General features: G+C 33.4%; 1 protein-coding gene across 2 annotated transcripts in view; it reads right to left on the bottom strand.

Moving 5' to 3' along the window:
• Oatp74D (Organic anion transporting polypeptide 74D) overlaps positions 1–26,799 on the bottom strand; it is a 153,469-nt gene that overhangs the window by 20,510 nt on the left and 106,160 nt on the right. For both annotated transcript variants that reach the window (XM_085946937.1, XM_085946936.1), the window contains exon 3: positions 23,416–23,556. In XM_085946937.1, the coding sequence (XP_085803063.1) occupies positions 23,416–23,556 (141 nt within the window). The remainder of the gene's footprint in view (positions 1–23,415; positions 23,557–26,799) is intronic.

Below are 26,799 nucleotides of genomic sequence, written 5' to 3' on the forward strand. Positions count from 1 at the left end.
TTTACCCGGGACAGGATCGGAGCCGGAGCACCGTAAATGTGTAATGCTCCACTGCACCGGATGTTTTTTTATTATTAAATTTTCGTCCTAAAATCCATAAAAATAGTATATTTGGACACTTTGCAATACTGGAATTATTTGAAATATGGCAACACTGCCGAGTGATAAATAACCTCACTTTTTTGACAGAAGAGGCAAATAATGAGAGACGATTTACTGTCGGATTTTGTTTAATAGAATTTATAATGAAAATGACGATTATTTTAAAACTACTTATTTTTTAAATATTTGTGTACATAATATAATACTTATTAAAACTTTTTACCCGGAGCGGAGCAGACCCTGGAGCGGAGCCGGAGCAACTCAAAAAAGAGTCCGCTCCAACACTCTGCTAACAAACCAAATGTGTCAAAAATATCAACCAAATAGGAGACTGGTGATTTGGATAAGTGTCTAACTTATAATTATTTATTCCATTTTTGTATATATATTTAATATTGTATATTTTAGTGGTATATATTTTGTTAGTAATGAATGTATCCATACAACACATTCGTCATGAAAGGATGATAAAATAAAATACTGTATAAAAAATGGAGCGGTATTTTGTGATTTCAATAATACCAACATTCAAAATCAAACAACTACATACCCAACTGGTAGGTTAAGTGTACTAAATAAGTGATATTATAATCTCACAAATCAATCAAAAAAACGAGCCACTGTGTGCGAAAGGAAATGGGAAATAAGCCGAAAATCGTGCTTTTCAGAAGAGCCGAAAGAAGATTGAATTTTGGACAACTTTGCATTATGAATTTCTGTGTTAAATTTAACTCAGTGATTCTGTCTCTTTTCTGCTTTGCGCATATATTATAATATGAATTATGGTTAATTTGGTAGGTATAATCAACTAATTTTTCAATTTTCAGACATGTCCCCTCTTTCCAGGGAAACTCCACACACAGCATTAACGTCTGCTTTTCCATAAATTTACAAAATATTTAGTACCCAATACGCATTCAAAAGAGTAAGTACCTACCTACCTACCATATCGCTATTGTGCAGAATAAAAAATAAAGATAGAAAAATTGTCGTTTAGTGTTTTTAAATTGTATTTGCTTAATATATATTTTGAATACTAAAAGAAAACCAAATTTCTGTAAGAGTTCCGGAAAATTAAGCTTTTAATGAGACGTGTTCACACGAAAAGAACCGCAGCCGCGTCGAAAGTGTTTACAATCAAAATACTTCCACGCCTATGCAAATCACGTATACAATGATGTTTCTATACTTTCAGCTGATTTTGCACGGCTACTATTATATTTGCATTACGTGAATATAGACTCTTGAAATCATTATGGTTTATATGTTTAATATACACAATACGTGTATCTTATTAAATTTCAACTTGAGCAGAACCACCATACCTGCCTAATAATAGACGCCCATACTACACCAGCGACTTTATTCAGTTGTACCCACCGCGAGTGGAATGTATCGCGACGGGATTAGATATTACTATGGCAACTGCCGGCGCGATACATTCGATGGTGCGTACAATAAAATAAAGGCGCAGGTCTTAATTGACTCTGACTATTAACTTTGCAAGACGATACCTTTCGTTTGTCTCATTATATTTACTTGGATAATCTTTAAAAGGCGAGGATAGGACTGATCCAATATTTCTGTGCAGGGTTTCGTGTGTGTTATTTAATATATATGTATGTATACAGTGTTTACCTATCCGTCCTTGATCATAGTGGATAGTTTATTTGAACGTGGTATTCTATACATTTATTTTATTTTGAATTAGTCCCTATACGTATTTCGCAAACCATACTCCATTTTAAAAAGACTGCAAAGAAAAGGGATTTAAAAAAATCTTAATGTCTCTATTTACACCGATAAGCATTTGGATCATGCAGACTCTCATCACTCTGAAAATGGCGACGTTGCTGCGGATACCACAAGATAATTTCAACCTGGCCCGTCTATTCTTCAAGCCAAGCTGATTCCGGCGCCCCGGAAGGCCAATAAATACCATCCACAGAATGTGTACGGTGGACGTATAGACGCAAGAAGACTGGAAAGCAACAGCGATTCTTGGAGGCGCCGCATGATGTCATGCGTCGCATAGATTTACGTCAAAACTGAGCTGTCAAACCTAGTGGGCGTTGTTCGGATATCTTCGTATGTTCTCGGCAATCTTCGCTTGGATCGGGACGACGGAAAATAGAATTTATCCATTTTAACTCACGATCGCTCACGATCCTAGAAAACCATAGAGAATAGATTTTGACAGTCGTTGCAGACGATCGGGCCAGACGGAATCTGCCAATGTAATTTCAGCTTTAGAATCGGACGTTGATCAAGATGCGGCAACAAAATATGGTCACCGTAACTGTTTAAGAAGTTTCAGAATATGCTACCAATGATTCATCATCATATTGGGTGGATGAATGCCGGCAGGTTAATAAGCCAAAAAAAATGCATAGCCACAAGTTGGATAATTAAGTGATACCTACACGCCAATATCACGATATCAAGTTATGAAACAATGCGATTATTGTAATTTTCACATACATTCCGCTAGCGTGCCAGCAGGTAGGTAATACTAATTTAATTTTACCTGTTGCCATACCTTTGTAGGCATTGCCAGTGTTGTGTGATATTACCACACACTCGTAACTGCAACAGAACACTTTTTATGGCCTATAAACAATGCAAGACACGTAATAGCGCCGCTTGTACTTCAATGTTATTCAACTGACTATCTCACATAATATTATTATACCTATCCAACAGTTGCTGCCTATTTCTATTAGCCACGAAGAGAATCGTTTATTTATAACACAAATAAAGATGTCAAACAAGCATTTGAGATAAATATACCTGGGAATAATGCAGATACATTTTTAAAAAGCGTTGCCTTCAATATTGGGTACTTACCTATATATCATTGCCGAAGGGTGGAGGTAGGCTGTTAAGATCCGACATAAATAGTGGACACTAAACTTTCTCTGTTATACACGTGCATACATACTTGTTTTCAGTTAACTAAGACTATAATGACCAGACAATTTTGGTTAGTTTTTAAAATACAATTAAACCCTACGTAACCAAGCCATAATAAATAACTGTCAAAAACTAGTCATATATCTATAAAATATCTAAAATTATGCCATTAAAACATACATAATTTTTGATATTTTATAGATATAAGAGTATTTTCATCTATTATGGTTTGGATTATCCACGGCTTAATGAATTTTAAAAAACTAACCAACACCGTCTGTAATATGTATTTTTAATTCAACGAAAACAAACAAGTTTGACTGAAAAAGTGTGCACCATTTTTGTCGGATCACCCATAGCATACCTAAACTATTATGGTTTGACTTAGGCAGGGTTGGATTGATTTTTGAAAACTAACCAACAATCTCTGCACATTGTAAGCATTAGTAGTTCAATGAAAACAAATACGTATGACTGACAAAGTTTAGTGTGCAATATGTATGTCAGATCTTAGCACCCTACCTCCACCCTTCGCTTCTGCTATAGTTATTAAGTTATTATAGTTGGTAGAAAATAGTCTTTAATTAAAACGACAAAGTATTATCATTATGAGCCCAATAACAAAAATTAAATTGAGACTTTGAAATGTGATGCTGGAAAAATTTCTGAACATGAATGGAATGCTGAACAAATGCCTGAACATAAAAGAGCGGCCACACCGAAAACAAGTCGCGCGACAACTCGTTAAATTTTACGATAAGCATGATAATTATCGTAAAATTTCTTAAGCAATTATGATAATTATCGTAAAATTTAACGAGTTGTCGCGCGACTTGTTGCCGGTGTGGCCCCACTTTAACGTACTATATCCAGCGGTAGTGTGGTTATTTGGCCGTAGGTACTCTTCATCAATGACAGGAGAGTTAAAGAAAGTTGAAAGTCAAATACTGCACGCATAAAATGAATGGCCTTTACTGATATTTTCATAGAAATGTACTTATGGTTGGGAGGTTATTTGATTTTTATAGTTAAATACTTAGTACAATATTTCTTACAGACAAAACCAAAAATATTAATATTAGACGCGTTTTCATGAATTTTAAAAACCTATTCATCATCTTCATGTAGGTAAGTATATATTCGTCTTGTTTCATTAGGTACTGTATTCTTATATTAGCATACATGTGAGCATTTTAACGTCAACACCAAACGCCGAATGTAAAATAAATATAATAATATGTTACAGAAAAAAACCATAAAAGTCATCTTCTTTTTTCTATACAATAAACGTTTGCTATTTATAAAAAATAAATATATAAAATAATTGCTTATCTAACAAAATTGCATGTTGAATAGGCAAGCTAAATAATCTGACCTACCTGCAGGGATGTGATGGCATTATTGGTTCGTAGTGAATAGTACGATTATAATATTCAACTTTTATGTAATATTAAAACCAAAATTTAAAATTTCCATTATGCCAATTTTACTTGTCACTTCTAAAGAGCAAATCCCATACGACACCATATTTTCTCCCATATAGAGTATTTCCGGGTAGTTAGTATTATATTATTACTACTTAAACATAAATATCATCGTCGTAACTGCAATATCACTAAGGAGCCGAATGTTACACTTAGTAAAATTTCATAATCTACAAACAATTTTCTTGTTATCCGCTAAAATCAATACCGCGTGGGAACCTTGCAATATGCATACTACTATTGTAAAAAAAAACCGCGTATAAACTACATCACTAATGCTTCATAATATCAAGAGACAAAAAAAAAATTGTTATCACGCGGGTTTGTTTCGCGTAATACAATAATATTACAATTATATTATTCGGTGAAAGCAAACCCGCGCAGGGGGGTTTTGTTTTTCCTGAACATTGTTTTAAAAACGGCTTATTACAACAACGTCCAACAGCTAGATTAAATTTAGAACATTATTTGTACATTAACTTTTATAAGGTTTCCAAAATAAAAACACAAATTACAACAATGAAGAAAAGAAAAGCTCGCAGCTCAAAATAAAGCTGCCAAACAAAGTATTGTTTATATCACAATAATTGTTGACGTTTTTATATTATATTATATTTTGGCAAGCCAAAATAAATATTTCATTTTATGATGTATCTACTTATTCACCTTAATATCATTGGCTTCAGGCATAGTGTGTAGTCTTATCTGTAGTAACTGCCAATCACCAAAATTGAATTTAGGAGATATCATATACAAGATTGAATTGATTATCGACTAATGCAATAATTATGATAGTTGTAAGATAGTATATGAACTCCTAATGAGACAAATTCAAGTGAACTATCAAATGATCAATCATCATTAAAATAAAAACATTGATAGTGAATAATTTGTTCATGAAATAAATAATTACGATAAATTGGGATTTTTACGTTTATGTAATATGTAATATTATCATTATCTATTACCTAAGTTAGTAGTATAGATCCACCAAAATGGGTTATCCGCTGAATGAGGGCCCCACATGCTAACATTTCAGATAGCGTTCAAAACTTTGTATACTATGATGAGCTTAGTTCTAAATTCGAGCACCTGACGATTTATGATGGTATATCTATTCTATCTGAATTTTAACTAACATAATAATTAGTACTTATTTGAGATTATCTACTATTTATGACAATACTTTAACATGCAATACCAAATAACTACCACGTCAAATGGCATGTAATAGATACCAGTTAGTATGCTTTCAATCCAATAAATGAAACTAGGCAACTTAATTAACACCTGCTTTTCCAAAAAATCAAGAAAATAAATTTTGCTCTCAAGACAGCAATAAAATATCACCAACTATTTTACTAGCTATCAAGAAAATAATTATTATGATGTATATTCAGCTCAATGCCATTATGCCAATATTATGAATACTATAATTTCAATATCGCCTAGCGACTAGCCATATAATTTTATTATAGGTTATGGGAAAATAAATGCTCATTTTCCCGCGATGGACGAATGGTAAAGTGTCCGCTTATAAAACAGTGTGTCTCGAGTTCGAATCATCGGTTTGTTAAATTCGCATATTGATTTTTGGATCACATGGACGTAAAAGGTAGAACAATTATTGACTCGAATATATTTCTCATAAAAAACTGTTAAAAACCTATTCGCGAAGCGGTCAAGATCCATATGAGAGTGTACATTCATCACAGGATGTCGATAAATTCTGTGATACGACGGTAATGGTATCCATAATGCCCAAAACCCTACAGCCGTAGGAAAATGCTAAAATGAGTAATATGATCCAGCGAGGCTAGTTTCAATCCAGCAGTAGGCTCCTGCTCCTAATCTCGGTACACGCGCCCCCAAAGGGCGAGAAATGCGTTTTAAGAGGGAGAGAGAATATGGGAAATAAATCGGGGAAAACAACATTTAAAAAAAATGTTCTTGGTTTTTTCAAGCTTAAAAGCTCCAGACTAGGAATTCGGTTGAACTTTTTTTGTGCGGACGAGTTAGTAGAAGAAAAATGATATTGAAGGTAGGGGTGTGAGGCATAGAAAGGTTGGGAGTCCCTGGTGTAGTAGATCAACCCGTTAATGATGAAATTATAACAGAAAGTTAGAATGTTTTAATTAAACAGTCGATATTCGTTGATTATGAATAACATTATGTTTCATTCCGTTGATACTTTTAGAAAAATTAATATTCAGTAAAAGTGCGGATAAAATACGCAGAAGTAAAATTGCCGTTTCACAGGTGAGTCGCTGGGCGCCGTGAGCGGCAATTTCACGAAATCAAACATACTACCTGATGTGCCGGAAATGCTATAAATAGTGTACGATATTTTATTTGTTTACGATGCCGTGGAATAATCCGTTAGTTCCTTTAAAGATTACCACTACCAGTACAAACTATGTAAATTAATCGGAAACTCGCTTTTCAATTTATTTGACCTAACCTGGGATTCAATAAATGGAAAAAAAATTGAGTCAGGTTTTGCGGTGGACGATGATACAACCCATCCATTAAAGGAGGAAAGGCAGAGAAGCAATTTTGCTAGCATATAACAATGTTACAATCTATCTATATAATAATAGTGTAAATAAAAAGTTGTTGGTAAAAGTCTGTTTACTGGAAGCCAGGCGGGAACAGGGGCAATTTTCATAGCCGATTTCGGCAAAATAAAATGAATTCAAGAATGATAACCTAACCAATAATCCAGTATATCGGCTATTTTCAAAATTTGTTTGCAGCTGGCTTCCACTAAACGACTAAACAGACAAGAACCAAGTTTTTTTCTAAAATGGTAGTTTTTCGTCTAGATATAAAAAATGGGCGCCTCATTAGTTTGTTGATCGGAAATAGGTACCTAACCATCAAGAATACAGTGGAAACAATAGGTAGGTATAGATACTTACAATTTGACTTATTTTTTAATCGATCAATAATATAGATTTTTGAAGGTTAACAAGTACATATACCACTTTTTCATTGTATTAAACAAAAACGTGTAAGAAAAAATTATTTTTTATCAGAATTTACAAGATTTTGGTGGGAAATAGGATGACAGTCTAGGAAAAATATCCTAAATATCCCTGCTATATTGAGATGAAAATTTGTTTATTTCATTTTAGTACTGTTTCGGACTTACTCGGTAGCCTAACCGACATCGACGATAAAACTAATATATCGCTACATGAAAGCAACAGTGGGATAAGTCTAAGTAAGGAAGAAACTAGTTTCGCGATAATTGAACTTTAATGTTTGTGTCAAACAAATGATGTAGTTAACTGTGTTTATTTTATTTTTTTCTAGATAATAATAGTAGGATTTTTAATATACCATTATTAACAGTGGGATATCTCAGTTATTCCACCGTTGCTTTGAAGTTACAGAACAATTTTAATAAATGCAACAGTGGCATTTTTCAGTTGAATGGGGTATTGCATTTTTTTGTATTTTAAATGTCAGTAAATCATTATGCAGGTATAACTTTCAGCAAACGATTGGCATACTTATCTCAAAACCATGTTAATTATTATTGCTCCAAATTAAGATTTTTTTATGAGAAAAAAAACATTTATTTTTGTTTATCAACGCACCTTTCCGCGGGCAAGGTAATGGGAGCCGCTGGTTTAAATATAACAGATTAATATTCGTGATATTCGTTCGTGATATTCGTTCGATACATCGTTCGTTCCAATAGCTCTATTAATTCAAATATGAGTTTCTAGAAACATCATATTATTATTGCAGGCTTTATACACGTGAGCTCACTCATACAACAGCTAAGATTTATCTGTAATCGTTTGCCAAATTCCGCACGTGAAAAATGGTTATTACATGGGAAAAAATGTCATTAATCTTATTAAATGAATCCGCGCCAACTTGATAGTGATTCAAGCATGATCTGTTTATATGTAATTCTAAACATGTTATTATTAATTAATATTAATAAATATAGGTATATATACTTACATATATTATTAATATTATTATTATTAACACAACAGGCCATCAGACCTGATGACAATCACATTACCACCCAGGTTTTGAGAAAGCCACATAGGTACATATAATTTGAATATATTTTTACAAATGTTTCGACACAGAGCAGATCAATCTAGTACCTAATAATTATGATGAATTAATTACTTTCTAAGTATTATGTAACGTAGACATCGTAGACCATGATTTCCCAAAATTTGCGCTACCGTAGGCTAGTCTATGGAGGGGTAGTTACTCTCTCAGGGTGGGTAGGCATAAATTGAGCTGTCAAAATGGAATAAGACAATTTGGTAAGGCCACACCAGCATCATGCATCGCGGTAAACTAAAAGTGATTCCCAAAATGAACTCGTATCAATGGGTAACTATATTATTTACAATAAATACATATGGCAATAAACAGGTTGAACGGTGGGCATTGATCGAATGGTTCATTCATTATAATACGGGTATTACAAATTAGGTATTTATTATTATAATGTAAGCGAGTGCATTTTCGCACGCACTCCTATACACAAAGAGGGCCTGCACCCAGCCGCATACCGAACACTATCTGATTCGACAGCAATTCATCGTCGACATGATTGTAATATAATAAATACGATCATCTACAATGTGTATTACATCTAGTGATTTTCAACCTTTTCTTTTTTGACGAACCCAATAAATATTTTGTATTTTTTTTATCTTGGGGGAAAAACCTTTACGTTAATACTTAACTAGTCTCAACATGGCTCCCACAAAGAGGGGCTGACAGGGCTCTGGGGGGGGGGGGGCGGCTTGACAGGTCGATCTGATAAGAGAGATAAACACACATCACAAATTGCCCTAATGAAAAAAAGTCGCCTGCGGGGCTATTTTATTTATAGCGTCTTAATATTTTAAAATATCTAGTTGTGTGATGCAATTTTTGATTAATGTGTGGCTCCATTATTCAAGTGGATTTATTTAACAATACAAAAAAAACGCTAAAAATACGCCTAATATCCTTAATTTTACTTGAACCAACATTTAAAAACCGAAAGCGTCCCACTGCCTTTAACCCTAGAGATGGGTAGGGGGGCCCGCCAAATATCCTGGCCTGGGGGCCTATTTCAAGATGTGGGGGCCATTAGTCTCAACTATAACAAATAATGTAAAAAAGGAACAAAAACCACATTCTCAAAAAAAATAAAAGAATGGCTCATACCTAAAATAAATACATAAAATTCACACATTTGAATACAATATTATAAGTAAAACGAAATTGGAATCGTATTTTAATCGTCGACCCATGTGGATTTTAATGATGGTGTTCAAATCACTACATTACTGTGGCCACAGGGAACTGTATTTATATAATTTTTAATATTGACTAATTAATTTCACATTTCAATTATATTAAAAATATATTCACTAGATCCGGACACGACTTGCCTGGTGCACTCCAAACGCAGAAATTTTCTCATGCTACGGTCAAATATCTTATTAACGAAGCAATTATTTTTATTTCCTTTAAATACAACAAAATTACCACAAATTAGCGATAACATTACGTAAGTACGAATTACTTCTTAGGGGTCATCCATAAATGATATCACACGATTTGTTGATATTTTATATCCCTCCGTTGTTGCACTTCATCATACAATATTGTACCTCCCCCCTGACCCCTTCATCAGATATTATTACATTATATCAGTAACCCCCCCTCCCCTTACCTTAGAGCAGCGTTTCTTAAACTTTTTGTTCTGCGACCCAAGGTAAAATATATTAGCACGTAGATACTGACAAAAAGATATATTTTATTTTAATAATACTAAATACAGTTTTGGTAAACAACATTTGATCCTATTAATGTGAACCTAGGCTTTGGATAAGCTTTGAGAGCTCATCAAAGTTTGGTCTTATATTAGACAGGCTGCATCTTAGGTCTTCTTTTGGCTGCAGTCTATTACGACATTTGGATATCATTACATACACTCCAAGCAGAAAATTCTGATTCGCACATGTATGTTGTTGCAAAGGGCAGTACTATTTTCACTTTCAGTGCTTCTTTACAATTATTGGCTTTTCATTTTCACTGCGATCGCGTGAAACGACAACGATAAACAGTGTTGCCAGATTATTGTATTCAATACAATATTCTTGCCAGCATGTATAACTACTATATAAATGCTGACAAGAATATTGTTGAGAATATTTCGCGACCCACTAAATATACCAAATCGACCCAATTTTTGGTCCCGAGTCCCGACCCATAGGTTAAGAAACGCTGACTTAGAGTGACCTCTTTTTCTGTCGTGAAGACTGCATGTTGGGAGGGAGGTGAACAATTCAAAGCAGAAAAGAACACCAAGAAAACGTACCGACGAAATTTAAACACATACATATAACAGCAACAGATAATAACATTGCTTTCGATGAATACACTCTACATACCACGACATACGAAATCTATAAAATAATAAAAGGTTACAAGTGAATCACTGTAAATATAAGATTAAAAAAACCTAGGTACAAAACGCGTGTAATTGTAAAAAACGTTATTTTCTAAACAATACTAATTTACTACTTAAATGCATGGAGTGATGGAAGACAAAGAACTCTTGTTGATAAAACATAATATGGTTTCAGAAGTTAGGCAAATTTGCAAAATTAAAACCTCGCTAATTTTGCAAAAAATAAAAAAAAACTGGTATGGGCAGCATTGCCAGACAACGGACTCGGGATATAAACAAAAAAAAACAAACTTACACATTATTCTGTATGGTTACGAAACCTAACACAAAAAAAAACTACTTAACATGCATTCGAAAAATCTCGCATAGAAACACCTGACTTTTGGCTACGTCACAAAATCAAAATCACATGTTTGCACTCACACTTATGTTAAAAATATTCGTATTCATAACAACAACAGACAATACTATTATAATATTAAGAGGAGAAATTTGCTGCAATACACAAGGCATTGAGAAAAAATCAACAATTTTCATTTTATAACAGTTTCACATTTAACAGATTCACGACAATTTCTATGAAGATTTATGAGTTTAATTGCTATTGAATGTTTTAAGTAATTGGGTGGGTAGGTACTGCTGCTTATGTGAGCAAATATGGTGTGGTGTGGGATTTGCTATTTGACAGTGAATACAACATTATATCAATATATTAAGTATGAAATAATATCACTATTAAGAGATCATTTGTAAATATAAGTAAGCGTGACAAACATAATTCAAATTTATTTATTTACATATAAGTAGTGAACTTTACAAATTATAAATTCAAGACGTTCACAAAGTTATATGAAAAACCAATAAATATAATATGGGATATTAGTAAGGGGGTAGATACAAAAAAATATGAAGTACCGAATTAGCTTAGTAGAAACAGTTTTAGGAACTTATAAAACAACGTCCGCCTAAGCTCACCTCACGTAGGTGGAAGATATCAATATCCGAAGCGATTTGATTGAACACAGTTATTGCCCGCCCAATTGGCATTACCAATGGCAGGTTAGTTCTGCATTGGGAGAACAAACAACTGATGTTAAAAAGTCATAAAGAAAATGTGCCAAAGCATGTGGATAGATTTTCAACACAGGGCATACCTAGAAAGGGTAAATGCAGAAGTCCATTCTAGCATCCCCACATTCGGTGCCCTGGTTTTTAGAGTTTCCTTTAAAGAGAAATGAGCTTAAGGTTATACTTCAGCTGAGGCATGGTCTAAAAAGATCGTGACTACGCGACATGCAGATTGTGCAAACGACGCGGGCCGAACAAAACAATATTTTTTCATAAAAATTCAACATGCGTCCATTTAATGTTATGTTTATTGTTATATTGGTAATAATAATAATATATTCATCGACATGTTTTCTTTTTCGAGTACATGGGTAACGCTTTTTAGTCATCTTTACACGATATAAGAATATATTCCTCTGACGCCATCACAAAACAAATTGACGTGCTCACACCTCTACTAACGCTCTCCGATTGGCAACGAGTGCGAAATTTCGTCACACCTATTGTTGAAAATTATTTGCCGTTTCACTGATGTATGCTCTTAAGCTGATATTGAGGCTAAGAACACGACACGCAATGGGTAAAAGATTTGATGTCCTCATGGGAAGAAGCGAGTCGCAGCTCTACGATGAATGTGATGTTCCGGAGGACAATGTACATAATTTATAGTAGTACAGTGCCCTAAATATGAACGACACAGAGCACAGCTGCGAATTGCGGATATCTTTGAGAATGTCGACGAACTGAAAGGTGCCCTGGCGGTGGGTAGGACGGAGAGCTTAGCAGAATTGTAAAGTTCTTTAACAGAATTGGAGTGAGGGCCTGATCGGCGGATTTTCTTCTAGATGAGAAGAGGCGATATGATAGCGAGTCGCAGTCAAAGCCTCGGTAAAATCATTAAAAAAAACCTAAAATGGGATAAATTATTTGAACAATTACCGTATTAATTTCAGATTAAAAAAATAATTACACTAGGACTAGCGGTATCTATAGCTTTTTTCACAAATCCATCGTCCTCGGAGGTCGTCAATGCCAGACAAAAAAGGCAGAGGCGAAAAGAACACAAACCCGACTTAATACATATATTTACATAATACTGAATAAATTAATAATTTAATTGTCTTTATCCAAGACTATACACAAAATTTTCGAATGTAGCATCATTGTTCAGTTAAAAACTTGGAAAAGACGTAGAAACTGTATTACAAATATAAGAAAAACCGTCGAAAAAAATCTTGTACCGAGTGGAAATCGAACAAAAATAATAATATGCCGCTTACCGGGGCGTGACCTCTAAGAAATTATTTAAAACTCGCCAAGAAAAACAGTATTTTTCTTTTAAAGCTCACGATAAAACATTGTAACATCGAGCAAGCATGTACAATTTTTGATTCAATTATTTTAACATACCACGGGACAATGCACAAACTATAAATTTAAGATGTCACAAAATGAAATTGATATTTTTAAAAAGAACAAGCTCCAAAAATAAATTTATAATTAAAACAAGAAGTAAAAATGCAGTGTGGAGTGAGAACACAATATTGTCAATTTAAATGCCATAACCATGGCCCCACAAGGGGAGGGCTGACAGGACTCTAGCCTGGGGGCCCGGGCTCAGTGGGATCCGGCGTGACACGGAAGATAAATACAAATCACAAATTTACACTATCAGTAAAAAAAAAAATCGCCTGGGGCGCTATTTTACTTCGAAAATAGTGGTTGTGCGATGCAATTTTTGATTATTGTGTCGATACTCGATAACTCCTTAATTCAAGTGGATGTATTCATAAACAGAAATTAAGGGTATACACAGAATACCCTTAATTTTACCTCGAACACCGCTACTACAGAGCGTCATACTGCCTTTAACCTTGGTGATAGGTAGGGGGCCGCCAACGATCCTATTCTGGGGGCTGCTTTAGGATGTGGGGGCCATGGTCATAACATAATAATGTACAGTAAAAACAAAACAATGATTCGGTTCGTGGATACGAATACGCGCTCATCCGCTGCCAGGTATTTAGTACGGCTCCCCACCCGCACACACATCATCGACCAACCCAATCATTATTTTGTTTTTACTGTACCTACATTTTTTTTGATTACTTTCTGTACTTTTATTAAGTATTCGTCTACTCATCTTGATGCCGTCTTCTATCAAGGGATTGGGGAACTTGCACTACATATCCCTATTTGAAGTCAGTCGTATCGTATCAGATGACCAACGCCATGGTCACAGAGCCACTTAGAGAGGTTACTCAATTTAATTTTTAAATTATCGAACATTTTGTTATATTATTCTATTTCCAAAATCCAAATAATTAATATTAGTTATTTTAACGGAATCGTGTGAAATATGTGCAAAATCTAGTGTACATTATAAGTATGATAATTCGGCGAGTCGGTGAGTCTGTTCCACGATGCTGCATCGCCATTTTCAACACTCGTTGTATATAATTAACCGCTATCATTATTCATTCACACCTATGTAATTTCCATATCATTATATTTTTTTTCAGAAAAAAAAACTACACAAATATCGACGAATTACAGAGTCCATAAAGAAATATTATAAAAAAAAAACTTGTAGATACATCGTTTTACGAGAATATAACGGAGAAGTATCCGCGTGAGACAAAACATATTTGCTATTATTTAGTTACCTTATTTTTTTCAGAATATAATTATATTTGTTATCCAAATATATCTACATATATTATTTTTAGCACTTATAAATAATATGCAGTTAATATTAGTCATTAAAAACGGGTGTCTACATTTGTGGACTTAGGAAAAATACTTTTGATTTAACATGTAATTCTTACACAGGGAATGCAATGAATTGCAACGTATTACCTAAATGATATTTTTAATTAGGTATGTACCTATTTTTCATCCCTAATCTCGATTTCGGATGAATATCCAGATTTTTCTTCTGGAATTGCAATCCGAGAATGAAGAAAAACTCCGCAGTAAATTTATTTTATCAAAATCCCCCAAGTTAGTTTATTTCAAACGAATACAAGCTTTTAATATGGCATAGAAACTAAAATATGCCATATTTTCACGCATATTATCATACTGACATATTATTGTATACTGTTACACATGCGAATGTAGATGAAGATGTCACGGATTTTATAAATTTAACACACAGACAATTTTCAATACAAAATAAACAATAGATAAAAAAATATATTTTAGTAACTTGTGGACTAGAGCGAGATTGATACAATATTGACAAAAATATGCCAGATGCGGTAAGAAAATAACCTAGTTGGCAGAAAAATCGCTAGATTTTCGTATAATTAACACAATAACTAGCTTAGAAACTAGGACTTCTAAAAAATAAGTCATAGTTTTGAACATTTTTTAAGAGAACAAAATTAATTAATTAAGTACTTAATTGTTTTGCAACTAACAAATATCTAAGTTATACAACCGAAAAACATAACGAGGTATGAAATTTGGTGCTCACTGAAATATCATAAATGTTACGTTTAATTTATTGATAAGATAAAATATGTGCAAGAGAAGAGGACTGCATGTTGATTTTCAATCAAATTGTTATAATATTCTAGTTGTTTGTGATTTTTTTAAGCAATCTTGCAAGCCGTCTATCAAAAAATGCTATGTCTGACACAAAAAACGCTAAGTTGGCAACGCTACATTGATAGGTGTTAATCTTTACCAATGTCCTTCAAACTGAATGAAACCTGCCCTTAAAGATATTTAAATGTGTGGCTAAATTATATAATATGTAGATATTATATGTGCGTGTTAATTAATGTCATTCAAAAATTGACTAGTAAGTATTTGTATCAGTCTGCATATTTGCCTTGCGATCAATTTATCAGACACGCGTGATACGAGTATTATAATATGTTATGTTGAACAGTTTTTCCATAAAATAATAATTTTATTCAAAGTATAAATCGACATAAAAATCAAAAACACTTTTCATCATTTCAGATTTAGAGCAATCAGCAAGATGATTTTGATCCTTACCACACTTGTGTATACTTGCGGAAACGTTAATAAAGTGTTGCATTTCCCACAACACAACCTAGTTGTATCTTCATTAATAGTATTACGTTGTCTGTACCAAAACACTGTGTTGCGTAGAACGGCAGAAACGCAACATTTTCCCGTTTTCATAATTCTACTGCGTAAGGCCAGACCCATGAAAACGAATGTGAGAAAGGTATTTATCTACATCTGTAGAAATTGCGGACATTAAATAAACGATATGAGAGTGGAATGCCCCAGTGCGGTAATTGTATGATATAGTGTTCACAGTGATTCCCAACTAGTTTCGGCAACACAGGTATCGCGAGTATGTGCGAAGGCTTGCAAGAATTATAAAAAAAGAACACAAAATCCATAACTAGTCACACGATAATTCATTCTTGTAGCATGTTACTTTTTTAATTACCTATCGAAAATATAATATAATTTACATAACACTTCTGAGAAAATATATTATACATATTATAAGCAATAGAAAAAATCTTTTTGAATAAAGAAAGACACCCCGCAGGAATCGAACCTGAATCTCTCGGGTATCGCATTCACGCAAATATACCACTATGCTAAAGGAGTCATACTTAATTGCGACTAATTTTAACTAATGGCTTTTTTAATACTCTCTGAAGCGCTTTCCAAATTGAGCTACTATTGGCGATCGGCTTTTGTATTTTAAATCAAAGTAGGTATTACTTTAATTACTAACCGACGTCACGGATCACTCCAAGATTGTTTGTTGTAACTTACATGAACTTGTTAATAATTTTTAATTAAGTAACTATTTTATTTATATTCCATATTTTTATTTTTATATGATGTTACATTCTTAAATCTTGTAAACTATTCTTTGAATAAAAAAAATAGTTTTTTAATTACCATAAAAATAGACGTAATTAATAAGTAAACATCTAAATACGTAAACACTTTATAAATGAAGGTTTCTTTCGTTAAGCAATTATTTATCTGATAATGATGATACAGCGAAATAGGTAGGTATCAACTAAAATATATTTTTGAGAAACGAAATATCATTAATATTATGGTTGCAAAAATAGTTGCTATTTCAATTAATACATAAGTAGAATAGGTATACGTTTTATAGCTTTGGACTTTTTATTATACTGATTCGCCTCTTTGCCCAAATCCCTCGCGTAAAATTAGATCAAATGATATTCACTTGTATTAATAAATGTAGTAATAAAACAATTAATAAAAAATAAATAGATCATAATAGGTATGTAAAAAAATATTTTCAGAATGTATCGCATCATTTTCATCCTAGAGCCGGGAGTGCAAAGTTATGAAGAAGCGACTCTACCCATATTAGAAAAAAGATAATTCAGAAGAAATTCAATGAGCTTGAAAATAGAAATTAATTAGATAACAGGTAAAATTATTGAAACGACACCTTGATCCCGCTGTGTCCAAGACTCCAAGTGGACATTGTGCATGAACCACAAGCATCTAAAGCACATATCATTTTCTGCCCAACGTATATGCAACAATATTATATTGGACAGCGTGATGTATATAGATCAAGTAACGTATTTATTGAAGACGTATGCTTTCGATTGCGTTCGCTACCAATTAAAGATTGAACTGCTTCACACAACCCAGTATAACAATTTATGCTCCCAGGGAATCATGAAAAGAGAGACGGGCAATGCTAACATGTTTCCTTTCACAGGTCTGCCCCTGATAATCGAAAAGGGACGAGATTTCGAGCTCAGTTATAAATATATAATAAAAAGTATTCGTTGAAACAGCTACTATGAATATTTACCAGTGAGTACTTTACTATAATCATAATATTGACCGCCATTTGTTTATTTTATCAATCTATTGTTGTTTTCCCAGAACGCGTCGGATGAATGTATAAAACAAATAAAAGTGTAAATTATTGAGGCAGGTCATAATAGAAATAGACGAGCCAGTTCTCAATTTATTTCAACACGATTATGATTGCCGCAGCAGGTTTTTATCATATTATTTATACATACTTATTTTTTGCTCAATTTACTGGCTCAAATAAAAAAGAAAATCATTAAACTTTAATAAGTCTTCATAGGTATTCGTGGAAATATGCATATAAGTATTATAATATCTATCATGATACGTACTCAAGAGTATACGTAAAAAAATACTTCAAACGTCATCTTTTGAATATTCGGGACATAATCTTTATTGGGGCATTGTATTTATATGTGTCTTCATTTATATGTAACAGATGAGAGAAAATATATGTAAATATGTAGGAGAGAGCGATACCAGGAGAAGTCGTATTAAATGGGGCTTTTAAATTTTAAACTTTTAAATTTGACAAATAAACTGACAAGACAATAAATAAATCGTTTATTTTAATCAAATGACACTCATAATAGTTGGAAAGGCGATTTTAAAGTCTAAATGTAATTTTAATCAAATTAATATAGTATGTTGCAGAACTAACCCATATCCAAGAATGTTGACAAATAATGGCAATGCCATCTGGTATTTTTATCTAGTATTGAAATAAACAATTCTAGATGCATGTAGGTAACTCTCATTCATAACGATCCTGGCGAATATGCGATTTCGTTATAGGTATTGCGAATTTTCTTGTCCCACGCCTATTTTGACAGGTGCCACGTGCCAAGAATCGTCATGGCTTGTATCATATGATGACTGTTGATAGTTATCGAAAATTTTTACATAAGTGCAGACAGGTCAATCAGGGTAAACTAGGTAGATTTTTTTTTTTTTGGGACAAAGGAACAAAATGAATGTTTTTTTTTTGGTTATTGGAAACGTATATTACTTTTATTCTATGTAGAACGTTTACTTTGTTATTAATTTTGTTTAGTAAATATATAAATAAAGCGTTTTCACATTTTAAATTATTTTGTTTTAAACGTTGATCGCGAAATTTCTATTAACGCAATCGTGTCTAAAACGTATCCCCCGCGACAATCTCTAGCATATTAAAGCTCGACCATTTTCATTTTCTTGATTTCACCAATATAATATCGAAATAAAACAGAAACCCTTATTCACCATACCTTCTTCACATTATAAATATTTAGCAGTATTAAATCACCCTTCTCCCCCGAAAATGACTTATACTCTTACTACAGATGCTGTTTAGGAAAACAATGAATCGATTAAAAGAATAATAATGCGCAATTGGACAGTGATTGTATGGATATGACTAAATCCAGAATTCACTCGAATTTTATGTTGTCATTGCGTATGATGTCAGTCACAGCGCGCAACGATTTTTCCAGTTTAACCCAAAAAAGGGGCGGTTTAATTAGATTATTTTAAAAATTATTTTCGCATGGAAAATTCTGAATCCGTTTAATCTTACGCAGCGAAACACTAGTGGCTTTCATACATTTCTAGTATTATCGAAGGAATGATTTTATACAATCCATTTGTTACTGTTGTAGAGACGTATCTAGTTTCCAACACTGTACTTTATTACGAATGTGATTTTGACCCAATATGTACAACAAATTTTAGTAAATGAGTGGCCTAGAGTCATAACTCACATATTCCAAAAATCGAGTTTTGAGATAATCGCAAAAAACCACCAGAGCACTGTTATTTTGTAATTAGAAGAAAAGTATTGACCTCCATTGAATATTAAGGAGTGAGTGAATCGAATTACATTTTTTTTTTAATATTTACATATACCTAATACATCTAAGGCTGCAGAGATACAGCACACTATGAGAAATATAATTCCTTGATTGGTATATTATTTATTATTTTTCTTTATATGGATTAATGCCTTTAGAATCACTTGGTATATTTAACTCAAAAATGACAAAATTGCAAAATGTGAGTTATGACTCTAGGCGACTCAATTTTTTGTTTTACGACGTAAGCGTTCAATAATCGTTTAGTAATAAGTGATACAAATTTCTTAGAAATAAAATCACACAAGCGTGCGGCAGCGCAATTCGTTTATATGTCAAAATCTAATTGCGATAGCCCCTTTCTTGTGTGCATATTTTCGATGACGGCTTTGACCGTCACCTTGAATTGAAAAATTGCCTAATCGGCTCGGACATCTGTGGGGCAATGTCAAATCAATTTGGACGCCGAATTGTGTTTTCGGCGTCGCGGTGCTGCCGGCGAGGTGGTGAGCTGCGCGAGGAATTGAGAGACTCTGGATGCAGCGGAGAGGAGGAAACGGCGATTAACCAATTCACTCTCGTCTTGTACGTAATCTCTCCGTAACAGGCATAACTGGACAGCACCGCCCACTTAAAAGTGGAACCGATCCGAACGACCGCACTTATCTAATAATTCAATGACGATCATGAAGATATATCGAAAAGAAACGCAGCGCCATTTTAACAGTTAAATTAACTGACATCATTGAACATACATAATTTGAAACCACCTCAGATATATTATACACACTAGAAATAAAATATATTTGAAAAAATACGAAACTCGACGGGATTTGAACCCGTATAACCATTGGTGTCGCGCCAATCTGTGCATTAACCAATTATGCTACACGCCTCCTATCTAATTACAACAATTTAAACTACTAGGTCATACATGAAATGCTTATCAAATTGCGTTATTATTGACTGTTGGTTTTTGTGTATTAAATCAAGGAATATTAATTAGTTAATTACCTTAATTACTAACCGACGCCCGGCTCTCGCCAAATATTTTAGTTATAACGTCTACTTGAACTTGCTAACAATTTTTAATAAACCATTTCTTTTATTCAATGAATAATTCATAAGATTTTGAGAATGTAACATTCCATATATTGAGCATACATAACTTGAAACCACCTCAGATATATACCCACTAGAAAAAAATCATATTTGAAAAAAATAAGAAACTTGTCGGGATTTGAACCTACGTGTCGCGCCAATCTGTGCATTAACCAAGTGGGTATATATCATATATATTTAGGGGCAGTTTTCATTTCACCACATCCTACTCACTTTTGTGTATGTATATAATAATATGTTGTGTAAGAAAACTTTGACCAACCACTAGAATAAACAATCGACCCATTCTAAAGCCTTCTTGGAACTATATAATTATAAAGAGACCTTTTAAACAAGATTAGGGGCAACAAAAGCATTGGTAAAAACTTTTACTGTCCAATATTAGGCACAGGGAACACGGAATTAATGGGAATTGAAATACCTAACGAGTGTGGAGTAACAGGCAACCGATCTCGAGTGTGGAATAATATGGGATACACGTATATACGTGTCAAGAATACGTCATTCTAAGCCTGTCCTTCGTTCTGACAATTTCTCTCGGTTTATACACTATTACAGTGGTAAGACTGGTAAGAGTGTCTACTGAAATTTGTACGTAAACCTTCGATTGAAGACTACTCGAATAAAAAAATATCGACATGCATAGGTATAAATTTGTATGCCTGTTGAATGAGACAATGCCATTAACAAACTAGAGCCAAAGTGTATCTATCTATCAAGCAAATTACTATACTCCCCCATGTCGTCAATTCAAACCGTCGACGACAGTGACAGCAAATTAAAGAATCATGGGGGCTGCCTATTAAAATAAATCGTCTGTGGCATTCGCGTTGCATCCCTCTTGTCGGCGGTGCATCAATTTAGAAAATTAATTTATTGAGAATAAAATTATGTGCACTTGACGTCTAGACAAACGCTATTTTGTCTCTTCAATAATGTTCTCTATTGAAGCGGCAGACAATTCGAAATAAGTATAAACTTGGCGGGTTCAATTTAATTGAACAAAAACATAGATTCATCTCTCCTGGGCAAAGATATTTGACTTTAATATGTAGGACATAGGTACTGTCACCGACTGAAGTATTGATAATATGCCGCCACTGAGCAACTCAAATTATATTGTTATTCATGTACCTAATTATAAGACGTACTATTCCAGACCAATAGAATTTTCATGGCATCAATTTGATTTGTCTTGCGTTATGCAAAATTATACGTGAAATCGAAACCCCATCATGACGGCTGAACCCTGTAATTCCTGTTACATTTCCTATACACTTGCCACGTCACCATTTTTTAGGCGTAACGAACGAGAGACACCTTTCAAAGTAGTGCTGGGAGCGCCCCAAGAAGAACTTGCCAATACCCTAATTGAGAATAGTGTGTAAGTACTAATTCTTAGTTTCCTTAGTAGGTGGCTACTGGCTACCCATGACAGTGGCGAAGACTCCATACTAGGCGATTATTTAAATTTTAATGAAAATAATTTTTAATTACATATTGACGTATTTATATCATCACATAATATTATATTATTCAATATGCCAACGACATCTATCGTATAATTGTCGTAATAATTTTACGATCTTTTCCTCTATTTCAATAAGCACCATTTATGGCATCTCTACAAAGTTTAAAAAATATGCCACATTGCGTCTCGCTTCACACGTATGGATTATTTGCGCGTGAATTCTAACGTTTTTTTTGTATGAAGTTTATTTCTCATGTTTTCAAGATGTCTGGAGCCGCCCATACAAATCTGTAAGCTGTTGTAGCAGCGCCTACATACGTAAGTGCACATTTATTTAAAATAATTAATAAGAAGATAATTTAAAAAATAATAATTTCTATGGGATTCAATCACATAAGTACCTACCTATATTGATTGTTGTTAAAAATATAAAATAAATTATTAATGTTACGTTTTTAAGTGTTTAGGAAAATACATAATTGCTTAATTTTATATCGTCAGTGGGGTTTTGTCTTTCATCAATTTAGTGTGTCGTAGTCATTAGTGTGTAGGTACCTATTACCAGTAGTAATATCGGATTGTCTTCTCTTTTCCCGTAAGTATATCTAACAAGTGTGCTTTCTCCGCAGCTTACCTCTTTCCAAAAGTCACCCTTCGCCACTGATCTATAATATATTTTATTATTAATATGTTGTATTTCCGATGTTACTCGGGTCACTTCTTTGCTGTAGCGCATATATTTTGTCCCAGCATAATGCTTAACATAAAAATATCGATACAATCAAAATGCTAAATAATCATTTGTGTTTTTCTTTCAATAATAACATTTAGCTTTTGGTGCGTCACCGTGTATTCTTCATTCTCCTTCCACGGACCAATCTCAAGATGAGATTAAAAGAAAGGAAGAATCCACGACGACAGCCCAAAAAGCAAACACAACAACAACCATCCCTGAAAGTCTTTAGGATTTCCTTCACTAATTTAAATACTTGTGTTTTTTAAGTGTCTAGCCTCCCGAAGAGGCATTCCGCCATCGACCTCCCTCTCCTCTTCAAGGCGTACCCGGGTGAGGAATGGCAATACCTATTCTATATAGATATAAGTGGATTGTTGTTATATTATTTATATTATTTAAAATGCAATTAGTAAACTCACCTAGCCACCATGCGCCAACCCACCTCGGGTCTGCTGTATGCAAACCAGATGGCGTTGAAAGATTCGCGTAGATCCTCGTGCAGAAGGAACCCAAGATGAAGCCTCCCGCTGGACCTACGATGCGTACTCCGATCGTGATTGCTGAAAAATAATTATTCAATAGTCAGTCACTCAGTTTAAAAAAAAAACTCTAGCTTCATTTTTGTAATACAAAAAAATCTGGAATATTTATAGCCCATTGCCATTAGGTATATAGGTATTAAGTCGAATATAATTGAGGCGGTCAGAGCAGAAGTGGCGTAACCCACAAAAACGTCTAAACGGAGCTAACCATTGAAAGAAGTTCCCTATTACCTCTGGAACCTCTCCCAATGGTTAACTCCGCCTCAATTGAAGGGTTGAAAGTCTATAGGGTCTAAGTACCAAAAATGCGAAACAGAACCATACATAATATGTGAAAACTTACATTTATATTTTTACAGCGTTACAGCGTTACAGAAGAACATCAATATAATATGATAAGTTTACATAATGGACATTATTGAAACGTTCTATGTAGAGGGGTGTGTAGGGGCACGTAGATCCCGCCCATATTTCACTATATTTGTGTGACAAAAATGATAGTGTTCGGAACTTAGATCGTTCAGAATATCATTAGGCTTGGCATATAGATTGTGTTGAAGTAAAAAAATTGTAATATAATATTTTAGTATTTAGACCCTAACTTTAACTTTAACCCTTCAATGTCAAATTGAAATCAAATCAATTTATTTATTTTACATATAATGAACATAATAAATTATAAATTCAAAGCGTTCACATGACACAAAATAAGTGTTAATAATTTTTAAAAATAAAAATACAGAGAAGTATGAGTTAATAATACGATAAGTAATAAAATAAGAAAAGAAATAAAGTAAATAAAAAAATAACAAAATGAAAGTAGACGGAAGCACACAGAGTGAACTTTGATAGACCCTATGTTAAAAACTTATAAAACAACGTTCACCTAGATTCACCCTCACGCAAGTGGAATATATCAATATCCGAAGCGATTTCCCTCCTGCAAACTGTATGTTGGGCATAACGCGAAAAGACCACAAAATAAATAAACAGCTAAGGAAGCAGACTAGAGTACGCGAAGTGATAGACGTCGGTAAGCAGATGAAATGGCAATGTGTTGTGCGGGTGGGCAACCGCTGGACAAATGCTCTCATTTCACACGGTGGTACCCAAGGGGCACTAAGTTCGGTGACTATACGCGGCAGCGAAGAACCAGGTACCGAGAAGAGTGGAGGGAGATATGGGAGGCCTTTATCAGGCAGAAGATCTCCCCAGCTGGTGATTATGATGATAATAAGAATAAGTGTTATAGCCCCGCAATCTGAGCTTATCTTTAAGTAGATATATTATTCTTATCAAATGTTAATAAGCAGTACAATGAATGTCTTGAAATGCGTTTGATAACGATTCGATTTATTGCTAATTGTTTCAAACTTCCCTCCAACGGATATTGTTGTCTGAGAATCCCATACATAATATCATTGTTTGTTTTATAATATACTTAATCAAAATAGCTTTACAATTCTTTATTCAGTTTAAATTCAACCTTAGAGAAAGACGCATCGACTGCATTCACTGTATCAAACAATACTGTAACAAGTTGTCTAAAATGCAATCTGCTTTATATATTATATTAGTTAGCTTCAAATAAAATCAGTTTAAATATGAAAGGTGTCTATATGAAAATGATCCCACCGTTCCATGATAATAGCTGTATCTAGTTAGTCTGTAAGAAGATTTTTTAGACAAACATCAAATGTATATCATAATAATTATTCAATTGTAAGACGACGACAACTGAATACACTTTATTAAAATGGCATTTAATATTACAAAGGTTAATGTCAAAAATCACGTTTGAAATTTATTTCGTTAGAAGAGTGCCGTGACGTGAATTTAAACAAAAAATATAATTTATTTGCTGGATTCACCTTTTATAAACAGCGGGTGAGTGACCGAGAGTGGTTGGAGACGTTACCTGTGCAACGAATTGCAATTCTGAATAAATTATTATATCTAAAGCGAATCATTCTGCAGATGTTTAGTGAAAACAATAAGCGACTGCCAGTCGCGCACTTTACACGAAGCAAAACATTTGTGCAAATATCACACGCATTTTCCTCCACATTTTATAAAACATACAGAGTAACTATTTAACATTTTTTAAATTACATTTATTAGTATCTGGAATTATTGATATTGTCTAGTACGATCGACATTAGCTGTCCATGAAAATATGTGAGTATCGATAGGATGAATAGGAAACTAACATATAAGCATAATAATCCATGACTAGCAGAGCCAACTTACGACAGCCAGCTGCCTCGCTAGACCTTGCAGGTCGCTTGGCATCCTAATCTAATAGAAATAAGTCTAGATAACATGATAAAAAAAGTCTAATCATTGACTTGGTACGCTAATTACTTTATGTAGTAGGTAGTTTGGATAGAGTCATAGTTTTTCATTAGAAAGGATTTTTGCTCAATTTGACGCGAATCAATTTGCAGGATAGTTATATTTTTGGTATAATTAGATTATTACAGTGCAAATAATACATAATGTTTATTCAATGGAGGAAGATCCCATTAGATTGAAAAAATGACTAAAAACTATTTATCGTAAAAGGTCTTTTAAGATAATTACTACTCTGAAGGGGTGGGTCTATATTATGCTTTTCTTAGGAGCAAAAATTGTATTTTATTTTAAATTAGTAAGTTCTTAATAATACTACTAAATAAATAATAACATGCTTAATTTAATATTTAACAAATTATCTGAGTGGGGAAATAAAAATGTTATTATTTTTATCACATATAAAAATGGGAAAAGTAGTAGGTACTTTCTTATAGTACCTAATTATGGCGTAAAATGGTAATAATTGACTATCATATTTGCTATAAGCATGTATTTTACTTAGAGGTGATAAAAAATAAATGATTATAGATAACGCAGTGATTTCAGTTAGGGGTCAAGTAATAATTGAGTAGGTAGTTATTAGGTATCAACTTTATATTGTAGATTTCAATCCGCATAGTAGTGTCAACTATGTCAACCGTTTCGGTCGATTGGTAGTGGTCGCAAATAATAAGTTTCCGCGTAGTGTTTAGTAAATGTAGTATAGTAACTCAAAAATAAACATACTAAGTAGTGTCATCGTAGTCGAAAGCAGTTTCGAGCTAGGAGTGTAATATTGGCCATAAAGTACTAATACTTGCAATTGAATAATAATAATGTATGCAATGCAAATTTTATTTATGTATGGTCCCAATATTGAAGCTTGATTTGATATAAATAAATAAATATGATTTCAAGTTATACACA

The sequence above is a fragment of the Rhyacophila brunnea genome, unplaced genomic scaffold (assembly GCF_057557595.1).
Source record: "Rhyacophila brunnea isolate RB1 unplaced genomic scaffold, BYU_Rbru_1.0 scaffold_2, whole genome shotgun sequence".
Lineage (NCBI taxonomy): Eukaryota > Metazoa > Arthropoda > Insecta > Trichoptera > Rhyacophilidae > Rhyacophila > Rhyacophila brunnea.